Source organism: Psammomys obesus, unplaced genomic scaffold (genome assembly GCF_907164565.1).
Source record: "Psammomys obesus unplaced genomic scaffold, mPsaObe1.curated_primary_1811, whole genome shotgun sequence".
NCBI lineage: Eukaryota > Metazoa > Chordata > Mammalia > Rodentia > Muridae > Psammomys > Psammomys obesus.
In genome coordinates this window covers 36988-49796 of record NW_026594418.1, presented here as the reverse complement: position 1 = coordinate 49796, position 12809 = coordinate 36988, and the positions used below count along the sequence as shown (strand labels likewise).

The following is a 12809-nucleotide window of genomic DNA, read 5'->3' as shown; positions in this document are numbered from 1 at the left end:
ATAATAATAATAATAATAATAATAATAATAATAATAATAATAATAATTTCAAAAGAGGAAAAGAAGATAGGTCAGGTCAGGAGACATGACTCAGAGATAAGTTTCTCTTCCAGATGATCTGAGTTCTACTCCCAGCACTCGCATGACTGCCCACATTGTCTGTAGCTCCTGTTCCAGGGGATCCCAAATCTCCTTCTGGCTTCTTTGGGCACCTGGCATGCATGTGAAGCTCAGACACACATGCAGGCAAAGTGTATATATATATTGTGTGTATATATATATATTGTATATATATATATATATATATATATATATATATCACAATATTTTTAATAAGAAAGTTCAAGAAGCAAAAACAGGCATAAAATGGAACCAAACATAAAAATATTAAGAATAATGAATTAAAATAAGAAATACAGTGTTTGTCAATAGCACTACAAATAAATCATTAATAATAGGAATGAAATCATCAAATGCAATGTAAAGAAGCAAAGTTTAGCAGAAAGAGAATTGCATGACAAAGATTAGTGAGGGAAGACACTGAGCAATGAAAACTAAGAAAGCGATTTGAGAAAGAGTTCACTAAATCAAAGTTCTTAAACTTAAGATGCAAGAAAAAGTGTCACCCAAAGAAAAAGAAAAAAAAGTACAATTATCTATCCTATAAATATTAGAGAAGTTATTTTACCCTGAATTTTTAAAGCATTGTCAGTGAGATAAGTGTGTGTGAGTGTATGTGTGCACATGTGTGTGTGTTCACAAAAGAACCACATATTTTCTTAGACCTTATTATTAAATGTTTCTTTTAATTTTTAATTTTTATATTAATCACAGGTTATTTACTTTGTATCCCAGCTGTAGCCCCCTTCCTTATTTTCTCCCGATCCCTCCCTCCCTCCCTCATCTCCTCCCTGCCCCTTTCCAAGTCCCCTTATAGGGCTGTACCTCCTTCCCTTCTATCTGACCATAGCTTATCAGGTCTCTTCAGGACTGGCTGCAATGTCCTCTTCTGTAGCCTAGCAAGGCTGCTCCTCCCTTGGGGAAGGGAGAGCAAAGAGCTCGCCATTAAGTTTTTGTGTTAAATAGTCCCTGTTCCACTTACTAGAGAACTCACTTGGATACTAAGGTACCATGGCCTATATCCGGGCAGGGGTTCTAAGTTATATCCATACATGGTCCTTGGTTGTAGAAAAAGTCTCATGAAAGACTCCTGTGCCTTGATATATTTGGTCCTTGTGGAGCTCCTGTCCTCTCCAGGTCGTACCAACTCCCCCTTCTTTCATATGATTCCCTGCATTCTGCCGAAGGTTTAATTATGAGTCTTAATATCTGCTTTTATACACTGCTAGGTAAAGTCTTTCAGAGGTCCTCTGTGACTCTGTCCTTTTAATTGTTTTTTTTAAGTCTTGTGTATCTTTATTTATGTGCATGTTTATGTTTATGAGTATAAAGGACAAGGTTCATAAAGGCATTTTTCTAAGGGGTCATAAACCTTGGTTTATTTGAGTCAGGATCTCTCCTTGGCCTGAGAAAGCTATGCTGGCTAGCTAGTAAGTCCTGGTGTTTTACTTTTCTGCTCTTCCATAATCCTGAGGTTAGAGTTGTAGGCTCTTACCCTGGGCTTTTAAAATGTAGGTTCTGGAATCTGAATTTAGACCTTCCTAGCATCATGGTAAGCATCACCCAGGCAAAGGTCAGCGCCAAGCGCTAGTGAGTTTGGTAAGTTTAGCTCATTATTACAATGTTTATCAATTATTAAAAGAGAGAAAGTCAGTAATCACATGAGAGAACCAGTAGCAGGTCAGGCTCCTGGAAGCAATATCTGCTCATGAATAGTGAGGTGGGAAGCAAGACTGCTGAGCACCCTTTGCTGAGGCATCTTGCTGCCAGCTGCAGTAGTGAACTTGCTGAGTTTGAGCCAGAAACCCAAAGGCTTCTGAGTAGGAAGGTTTACCCAGGGAGTATATACTAATTTGGATGGCGAGAATGCTAAGCTGCTTGAGTCCAGATTATACTTTTTACTACATGTTTACTTTTGGGGAAAATTGGTGAGGTTTCATGTGTTTTGATTTTCAGATTCATGAGGCATAGAACGTGTTACTGATCCTCCTTAACATGGTTCTCATAGAAAACTATTAAAAGAAAGCAAAACTATAATTATCTTTGCTTTAAGGAAGGCATTTTTTCAGGAGGTAATAGGAATGACAAAGGCCTAGAGTGGTAGCGTCCTGAGAGCTGGCAGATGGGTTCTCTAGCAAGAAGGTCACATAAATAATCCCTGTTGAGAAAAAAACCAAAACCCAAACTTGCAACAACTACAACAAATACTAATTGGCACCGATGGAGAGATATTCAGCAGTTAAGTGTCCTAGGTTTGTTACTTTCCTGAGTTCAAGTCCCAGCAAGCACATAGTAGCATATAAACATCTATAATGGAATCTGATTGCTTCTGGTTTCAAGCATACATTCAGACAAAGCATACATAAAATACATAAACAAATAACTTTTTTGGCAAAAACACACACAAAAAATAAAACTAGAGAAACTTAATTGGCTTTCCTCTAGTTTGCTGCTATTGTTTACTAAGGAGGAGAGGTCATAATAAAAGCAAAATATCAAGAAGAGGTAGGCAGGAATGGCAGATAATGGCCGCCATCACAACTGAGCTCCTGCCCCTTGCGGAGAGCAGCCATGCAGCACGCCCAGCTCGAAATCCCTACTCCCTCTTGGGAGGAGGCAGGAGGCGGCCAGCAGAATCTGCCACAGACCACATTGTCTGTACCCCAACCCGAGATCGGGGCTGAGAAAACCCAATCCTTTCAGGCACTCCCCCAAACGCCACCATAACCCTGCCATGGCAGAGCGGAAGGATAAAGAGGCGCACAGCGGCTTCACAGTGCCGGAACTCCAGTGCTGCCAGCTGCTCCTAGCAAATAAACTTCAGCTCGGGATCCAGGACTGTGGTCATTCTACACGTCCTGAGATTCTCCTGGGTACAGCGCAATAAGGTCTAGCAACATGTTCTATCACTGGCATCCCCCCAACCCCTGGCAGAGAAACCCTGGTGCAGGATTGGACTGAGAAGCCCCAACCCCTTCTGGCACTCCCCTGAGAACACCTCCATAAGCTTGCCCTAGCAGAGGGGAAGGTCAGAGGGGAAGGACAGAGAGGCAGCCTGCCAAGGACACAGCACCCTCTCTCCAGCTCACCCAGCGGCCCCTAGCAGAGAAACCCAAGCTCTGGATCTGAGGACACTCAACCCTACCCGGTACTCTCTTGGGATCAGCAAACATAGATTCTACCGCTAGGCTGCTTCTGGCAGAGAGATCTGGGTCCAGGATCTGGGATTGAGAACACTCATCCTAACTCTTTCCCGCGCCACCGAGGGACCAGTCAACATAACCCCTCCAAGCAGAGGAAAAGGACAGAGAGGCAGCACACAGGAAAGGTGGACACCGAGTCCTGTGGCCACAGTGTCACAGAGCTGACTGTTAGCCTACCCGTGCACTGCCGCAACAGGACCAAATCAGAGAGTAGTGAGCAAGGGGAACCCCTGTGCATTCCATCTGGTCCTGCAAGAGAGTGAGTGAGCCTTCTAGGGAGAGTTTGCCCCAGACCCAGGGCCTCTCCACAGAAGTAATCCAGACGAGATCCCTGCCACCCACACCCCTAGTGTGGGCATCATAGGGATTCTTGGGATAGCGACCCCAACAGTGAAGCCTCTGCCTTGCAGGTCCACCAGGGTAATCCAGGCAAACAATCCCTGGATCTCAGTCAGAACTGCGTAATAGTGGCTTGCAGGACACTACAATAGTCAGAGAATCTGCGCATGCACACTGCGCCTGCTAAAAGTGCACACGAATAGCATCAGCGTCACATTCCTTACTTAGGCAAAACTGAAACCACAGTGCACACTCCCAAACCAGTGAACCTCTCTCATCTTCCTGAAAAAACAGTCCAGAAAACAGAAAGAGAGGATCATAGCCCAAACTACAATCTCGAGGAACAAACTGAGGATTATAAATAACCAGATGGCTAGAGGCAGATGTAAGAACACTCCCAACAAAAATCAGGACATAATGACCTCACCAGCAACCCCACAAAACAATGGACACTTCAATTCACTAGATATACAAGAAAATGACCTCAAAACTATATTTCTCCAGCTATTAGAGGCCCATAGAGATGAAATGAACAAAGCCCTCAGAGAAATAACCAAAGAAATCGAGACGAAATAAGAGGAAACAAATAAAGCTCTCAGAGAAATGACCACAAAAATTGAGGCAAACAAATAAGAAATGCACAAAGCTCTCAAAGAAATGTCCACACAAATGAAGGCAAACAAAGAAGAAATAAACAAAGCTCTCATAGAAATACAGGCAATTATACCCAAAGAAGTAGAGGCACAATTAGTGATACATAGAGAGGAAACGGACAAATAAATAGAAGCTATCATTGAAAAGCAGGACTCCACATTCAAACAGATGAAGGAAATGGTGCAAGACATGAAAACAGAATTAGAATCAATAAAGAAAACACAAATAGAGAAAAACCAGGAGCTGGAGAACATAGAGAAAAGATCACGAACTACAAAGGTAAGCATCACCAAGAGAATACAAGAGATGGAAGAAAGAATCTCAGGAGCCGAAGATACACTTGCGGAAATTGACAAGTCCCTCAAAGAAAAAATAAAATCAGAAAAGTTCCAAACACAAAACATCCAAGAAATCAAGGACACCATGAAAAGACAAAACCTAAGAATAATAGGAGTAGAAGAAAAAGAAGACATCAGGCTCAAAGGTCCGGAAAATATTTTCAAGAAAATTATAGAAGAAAACTTTCCCAACTTAAAGAAGAAGATGGCCATAAACATACAAGAGGCCTACAGAACACCAAGTAGACTAGACCAGAAAAGAAATTCTTCATGTCACATCATAGTCAAAACACTGAACCTACAAAACAAAGAAAAAATTCTAAAAGCATCAAGGGAAAAAGGCCAAGTAACATATGAAGGTAGACCTATCAGAATCACACCAGATTTCTATGGTCACACACAGAATTTTGATCACACACAGAATTTATGAAAGCCAGAAGGGACTGGACAGAAATCATACGGTCCTTAACGGACCACAGATTCCAACCCAGACTACTATACCCAGCAAAACTTTCAATCAACATAGACGGAGAATTCAAAATATTCCAAGACAAAACCAAATTTTAACAATGTCTACATAGTAATCCAGCTCTACAGAAGTTACTAGAAGGGAAACTCCAAACCAAAGAAAACAACTACATCTAAGGAAACAGAGGAAATAGATAACTACACAACAAAAAAAACCAAAAGAATACAAGCAATGAAACTCAGTGACAGCACCAACCCCACATCTAAAGTAAGTAACAATTGTTGGTCACTAGTATCTATTAACATCAATGGACTTAACTCCCCAATAAAGAGACACAGACTAACAGAATGGTTGCGGAAAAAGGATCCATCATTCTATTGCATCCAAGAAACACACCTATGCAACAAAGATAAACACTACCTCAAAGTAAAGGGCTGGAAAAATGTCTTTCAAGCAAATGGTTCCAGAAAACAAGCGGGAGTAGCCATCCTAATATCTAATAAAATAGACTTTCAACCCAAGTTAATCAAAAAAGATAAGGAGGACCATTATATTCTCATCAAAGAAAAAATCCACCAAGAGGACATCACAATTTTGAATATCTATGCCCCAAATACAAGAGTACCTACATTCATAAATGAAACAATATTAAAACTTAAATCACACATTGATCCTAATACCCTGATAGTGGGAGAATTCAACACTCCACTCTCACCAAGGGACAGATCAACTGGACAGAAAACAAATAGGGAAATAAATCACTTACAGAGACCCTAAATCAAATGGATCTAATAGATGTCTACAGATCTTTTCATCCAAACTCAAAAGAGTATACCTTCTTTTCAGCACCGCATGGAACCTTCTCCAAAATAGACCATATAGTTGGTCATAAAGCAAGCCTCAACAGATACAAAAAGATTGAAATACTCCCTTGTATTCTATCTGACCACCATGGATTAAAGCTGGACCTCAACAACAACAGAAATAACAAACAGCCTACACGTACATGGAAACTGAACAAATTGCTGTTCAATGACAGCTGGGTTAAGGAAGAAATAAAGAAATTAAAGACTTCCTAGAATTCAATGAAAATGAAGGCACAACCTACCCAAATTTATGGGACACATTGAAAGCAGTGCTCAGGGGAAAATTTATAGCACTAACTGCCTGCAAGAAGAAATTTGTAACATCACATACAAACAACATAATGGCCCAACTGAAAACTCTAGAAAAAAAAGAAGCAGATACACCCAAGAGGAGCAGACCACTGGAAATAATCAAACTCAGGGCTGAAATCAATCAATTAGAAACAAATAAAGCTATTCAAAAAAATCAATGAAACAAAAAGCTGGTTCTTTGAGAAAATCAACAAGATAGACAAACCCTTAGCCAAACTAACTAAAAAGCAGAGAGAATCTATCCAAATCAACAAAATCAGAGATGAAAAGGGTGACATAACTACAGACACAGAGGAAATTCAAACAATCATTAGGTCATACTACAAAAGCCTATATGCCACAAAATTTGAAAATCTAAATGAAATGGACAATTTTCTTGATAGATTCCATCTTCCAACATTAAGTCAAGATGAGGTAAAAAGACTGAATAGCCCTATATCCCCTAAGGAAATTGAAGCAGTCATTCACAGTCTCCCCTCAAAAAAAGCCCTGGGCCAGATGGTTTCAGTGCGGAATTCTACCAGACCTTCAAAGAAGTGCTCACACCAATTCTCCTCAAACTATTCCACAAAATAGAAACAGAAGGTACATTACCAAACTCATTCTATGAAGCTACAGTCACCCTGATACCTAAACCACACAAAGACCCAACAAAAAAGAGAACTTCAGACCTATCTCTCTTATGAACATTGATGCAAAAATACTCAATAAAATATTTGCAAACCGAATCCAAGAACACATCAAAGATCTCATCCACCACGACCAAGTAGGCTTCATCCCAGGCATGCAAGGGTGGTTCAACATATGAAAATCCATCAATGTAATCCACCACATAAACAAACTGAAGGAGAAAAACCACATGATCATCTCCTTAAATGCTGAAAAAGCATTTGACAAAGTCCAATACCCATTCATGTTTAAAGTCTTGGAGAGATCAGGGATACAAGGCACATATCTAAACATAGTAAAGGCAATATACAGCAAGACTATAGCCAACATCAAACTCAATGGAGAGAAATTTAAATCAATCCCACTGAAATCAGGGACAAGACAAGGCTGCCCACTCTCTCCATACCTCTTCAACATAGTACTTGAAGTCCTAGCCAGAGCAATAAGACAACTAAAGGAGATCAAGGGGATACAAATCGGAAAGGAAGAGGTCAAAGTGTCACTATTCGCAGATGATATGATAGTGTATATGAGTGACCCCAAAAATTCAACCAAAGAACTCCTCCAGGTGATAAACACCTTCAGCAAAGTGGCAGGATACAAAATCAACTCAAAAAACTCAGAAGCCCTCCTGTATATCAAAGACAAAAGGGCTGAGAAAGAAATTACGAAAACAACATCCTTCACAATAGCCACTAATAACATAAAGTACCTTGGGGTGACACTAACCAAGCAAGTGACAGACCTGTTTGAGAAAAACTTCAAGTCTCTGAAGAAAGAAATTGAAGAAGATCTCAGAAGATGGAAAGATCTCCCGTGCTCATGGATTGGTAGGATTAACATTGTGAAAATGGCCCTCCCGCCAAAAGCAATCTACAGATTCAATGCAATTCCCATCAAAATACCAACTCAATTCTTTACAAACCTCGAAAAAAAGATTCTCAGCTTCATATGGAAAAACAAAAAACCCAGAATCTCCAAAACAATCGTATACAACAACAGATCATCTGGAGGTATCTCTATCCCCGATCTCAAGCTGTACTACAGAGCAATAGTAATAAAAACTGCATGGTATTGGCATGAAAACAGAAAGGAGGATCAATGGAACCGCATAGAAGACCCAGAAATAAACCCACACACCTATGAATACTTAATTTTTGACAAAGAAGCCAAAACCATTCAATGGAAAAAAGATAGCATCTTCAACAAATGGTGCTGGTCCAACTGGATGTCCACATGCAGAAAAATGAAAATAGATCTCTATTTATCACCCTGCACAAAACTAAAGTCCAAGTGGATCAAAGACTTCAGCATAAAACCAGATACTCTAAATCTGTTAGAAGAAAAATTGGGAAACATCCTAGAACTCATTGGCACAGGAGAAAACTTCCTGAACAGAACACCAACAGCACAGGCTCTAAGAGCAACAATCAATAAATGGGACCTCATGAAACTGAAAAGTTTCTGTAAAGCAAAGGATACCATCATCAAAACAAAACGCCTGCCTACAGATTGGGAAAGAATCTTCAGTAACTCTTTATCTGACAGAGGACTAATATCCAGTATATACAAAGAAATAAAGAAGCTGAAAAGCAGCAAACCAAGTAATCCACTTAAAAAATGGGGAACAGAGCTAAACAGAGAATTCTCGACAGTGGAATATGGAATGGCAGAGAAACACTTAAAGAAATGCTCATCCTCACTAGCCATCAGGGAAATGCAAATCGAAATGATCCCGAGATATCACCTTACACCCATCAGAATGGCCAAGATGAAAAACTGAAGGGACAACACATGCTGGAAAGGTTGTGGAGAAAGGGGAACCCTCCTCCACTGCTGGTGGGAATGTAAACTGGTACAACCACTCTGGAAATCTATCTGGCGCTTTCTAAGACAATTAGGAATAGTGCTTCCTCAAGACCCAGCTATACCACTGCTAGGTATATACCCAAAGTTTGCTCAAGTACACAAAAGGGATACTTGCTCAACCATGTTTATAGCAGCTCTATTTGTAATAGCCAGAACCTAGAAACAACCCAGGTGTCCATCAACGGAGGAATGGGTGCAGAAATTGTGGTATTTTTACACAATGGAGTACTAGTCAGCAATCAAAAAGGAGGAAATCATGAAATTTGCAGGCAAATGGTGGGATCTAGAAAAGATCATCCTGAGTGAAATATCCCAGAAGGAGAAAGATAAACACGGTATATACTCACTTATATAGACCTATAAGATATGATAAACATAATGAAATCTATACACCTAAAAAGATAATCAAGAGAGCAGACATGGGGTAAGGTGATCAATCCTCGTTTAGAAAGACAGATGGGATGTGCATTGAACGTATGACAGGAGTCTACTGAGGTCATCTGAAAAACTCTAATTAGCAGTGTTTTCAAAGCAAAGACTCATAACCAAACCTTTGGCAGAGTACAGGGAATCATAAGAAAGAAGGGGAGTTAGTCTGATGGGGAAAGGATAGGAGCTCAACAAGGACCAAATATATCTGGGCACAGGGTCTTTTCTGAGACTGACATTCAGCCAAGGACCATGTATGAATATAACCTAGAACCTCTGCTCAGATGTAGCCTGTGGTAGCTCAGTAACCAATTGGTTTCCCATAATGAGGGGAACAAGGACCATTTCTAACAGGATCTCAATGACTGGCTCTTTGGCCTCCCCATTCCCCAAGGGAGGAACAGTCCTGTTAGGCCACAGAGGAGAGCTTTGCAGCCAGTCCTGAAGATACCTGATAAAACAGGATCAGATGAATGGGGAGGAGGTCCCCCCTATCAGTGGACTTGGAAAGGGGCAAGGTGGAGATGAGGGAGGGAGGGTGGGATTGGGAGGGAATGAGGGATCGGGACACGGCTGGGATACAGAATTAATAAAATGTAACTGTTAAGAAAAAAAATAAAATTAAAAAAAAAGAAAAAAAAATAAAGCAACTGTCATTTTGTCCAAATGCTGACACCTTTCAGCAAAGAAGTGAAAATTACAGAGAGGAAGCCCAGGGTAACTAGAGAATAGAAAGTTGCAATGATCCAAGTGGAGATTTTTAGAGAAGAGCTCAGTGGAGAAGTAAGGTGAGAGCAACTATCAGGTGTGCAGAGGTGAGAAGAAGCTCCACCCTGCACAGGACAGAGGAAGCAATGTCAAGCAGCAAGACCCAGCACCAGAGATGCCACAGTTGTGACTCAATGTCCAATCACCAACAAAAGACAGAAGGTGTAGGTTGAAAATGATTCAAAGAATGATAGGACCTTCCTACTCTGGCAAAGTACAAACCTGCCATGAAGAACTGAACAGCATGAAGCTACAAATTTATTAAGCAAAATCACCACCAGCAGCATAGAAACCAAGACAGCAAATCTCTTGAAAGCAGAGGGAAGAGAACTTACAACTTATGGGGACATCACAATGGACAGAACAAAATGGGATACTATCTATAAACATTAAGGGCAAGAGATTATCAACCTAGTGTCCTACAATCAGAGAAAGGCAACGTGGGAATGGAGGCGATAGGCAACTACTGGGGAGAAGCTAAGACGTTTCCTATCGCCACAGCCTTCTCTGAAGGAATGGAGAAAAAAGTGTGTGAGGTCAGAAGGGAAACTGTGAAGTTAAAGGGTCAGAAAAAGACAGAGCTGTGGGAGGATGTATAAGGAAAAAAGGCCTCACACACTTCTGCCTTTGAGTTCCAGCTTCACAGGACACTGAAAAGCAATGTCTGTGTGGTTCTCAGGGTGAGTGAGGACAACACCTGACACAGCTGTGTCATAGAAGAGAGACAGGGGTCATTCTCATTTGTATTTGCTCCACTTCACTTGGAAAATGGTGTTAGCAATGTCTCCTAAGGTGTGGGTGTGTACATTAACATAGAGCAGAGCCTGGGAGGATGACAAAAATGTTGTAATGGAATAGTGAAGAGGAGTAAAAAGATAAATACTCAGAAGTGTCCAAGAAATACACAGGGAAGCAATAATGGAAGAGTAAAGAAATAGAATTACAAGATAAAGTAATAAGTGTTAAAATCCTTATGAAAGTTTACAAAATGGTATATTCTACCCAACTAATGGTAAGAAATAGGAATAATAAATAATGGTCCAACAAGTAGAAATGATAATTAAAGAACATGTATCAAGTATATTCTGTCTAGGCACAGGGTCAGGAAATAAAAACAGATAAGAAGGGACATTATGAAAGTAGATGGTCAATGCATGGAAACACATGCTGACCTTAAATGTGTACATACCACAGACACACACACACACACACACACACACACACACACACACACACACACATTATAAGCAAAACAAACAAACAGAAACACTGGTGGGTAGACAGGAGGTAGACCATAGACCAGGAGGACAAACAGGGAAATCCCCAGTAGAGCTGGGAATTACAGGACACCTTTTTCATAGTTGATAAAGTCAGTAAGCAAGCAGTCAGCAATGATTTTATATACTATATAAAATCATTATAAAATATTATATATAATATATATATTTATACTAAGCAAGTAGCAATAGAAATGAACTAATATTATAGAAATTTCTGATCAGAGAACAGTTTTGTTTTGTTTTTCCTGCATGAGTGTTTAACCGACAAAGCTAAGAGGCACTTGCTTACACATTTCTTAAAGCAACAGAGCTTCTTTTTCAAGATAAATATTAATTCATCCATCAACATTACATATTTAAAGAAATTGAAATCATTCACAGTGTGTTGTCAGACCATAATGGACTAACAGTGGAAATAGTTCATACAAGGATATTAAAATGAACTTTTTTAACATCAAAACATCCTGCCACTTATATAGAAGGGCCCAATTAGACATTAGTTCCATTGGCTGGGTTACTCGGCAGTCGTTACGATCCTTTATCCTGGTCCTCCAGATCCCGGTGCCAGAATCTCCGTTTCTACAGCTCGGGATTGGATCATGGCACAGCCAGACACCGTCTCCATTTCTTACCGGCTGGATGTCCAAATGCAGGTGTGACAACTCTAAACTGAACTGGAACAAGTTGCCCACGAAGGGCAGGCGCCAGGGCCCTGGAGGGTAGTTCTTGGGACGCCTGTTTTTGAGGTAGTCAGCCAGGAGCAGGAAGGTGACAGAAGCCAGCAGCAGAGTCCAGGGATGGATCCTTGCCCAGATACCAGCCATCAGGGAACCCTCTGTATCAGTCATGGTGATGGTATGAGCTGGGCCAGTCTTCTGACAGTAGTAACAGTGCTTTGTTCTCCCTATTCCTTGCAGACCAAGCCTCCCTCTGTGTTTCCACAGCCTTTATCCTCTGCATTTTTTGCCCTTTCCTTTTAGCTCCACCTTATCCCTTATGCCCTGCCCCTTCCTTATCACTAGATAATACTGTAAACAATCACATAGTCTTGTGCTCCTCTGCACCTTTACCCAATCTACTCTGTGTCCCGCACTCCTAATACTCCTTCTGATGTGCTGTGCGCTCCCTGTTCCCCTAAGTCATACCTGCATCTAAGTGCTGAGTGCCCCATGCCTAGGTGCCAGACACTGTGTTCCCAGAAACTCACACCAAATGTGGTTTAAAAATGACTGGTTAAATGTTTGGAACTCTGGCTCTGCTGCAGCCAGAGGCCATGTTAATGCCTGTGAGCCCTGCTGTTTCTGGGGCATGTAGATATGACTGGCCTGTGCTGCCAGGCCATGTTGATGTCTGTAGGCTGTGCTGCTGCCAATGGCCATGTTGGGGTCTGTGGTCCTGTTATAGCCTGGGGCCTTATCAATGTACCACTGAGGACTATGTGGATGTCCTTGGTCTATGCTGTGTCCTGATTCCATAATGGTGTCCACGGACAG

At 40.9% G+C, this 12809-nt stretch overlaps 1 protein-coding gene across 1 annotated transcript in view; it reads right to left on the bottom strand.

The window, feature by feature from the left end:
• The window catches only part of LOC129685409 (cytochrome P450 2J4-like), a 49519-nt gene extending 37355 nt beyond the window's left edge, over nt 1–12164 (bottom strand). The window contains exon 1 of the mRNA XM_055618952.1: nt 11949–12164. Within this exon, the coding sequence (XP_055474927.1) occupies nt 11949–12164 (216 nt within the window). The remainder of the gene's footprint in view (nt 1–11948) is intronic.
• Between the last annotated feature and the right edge of the window lie 645 nt (nt 12165–12809).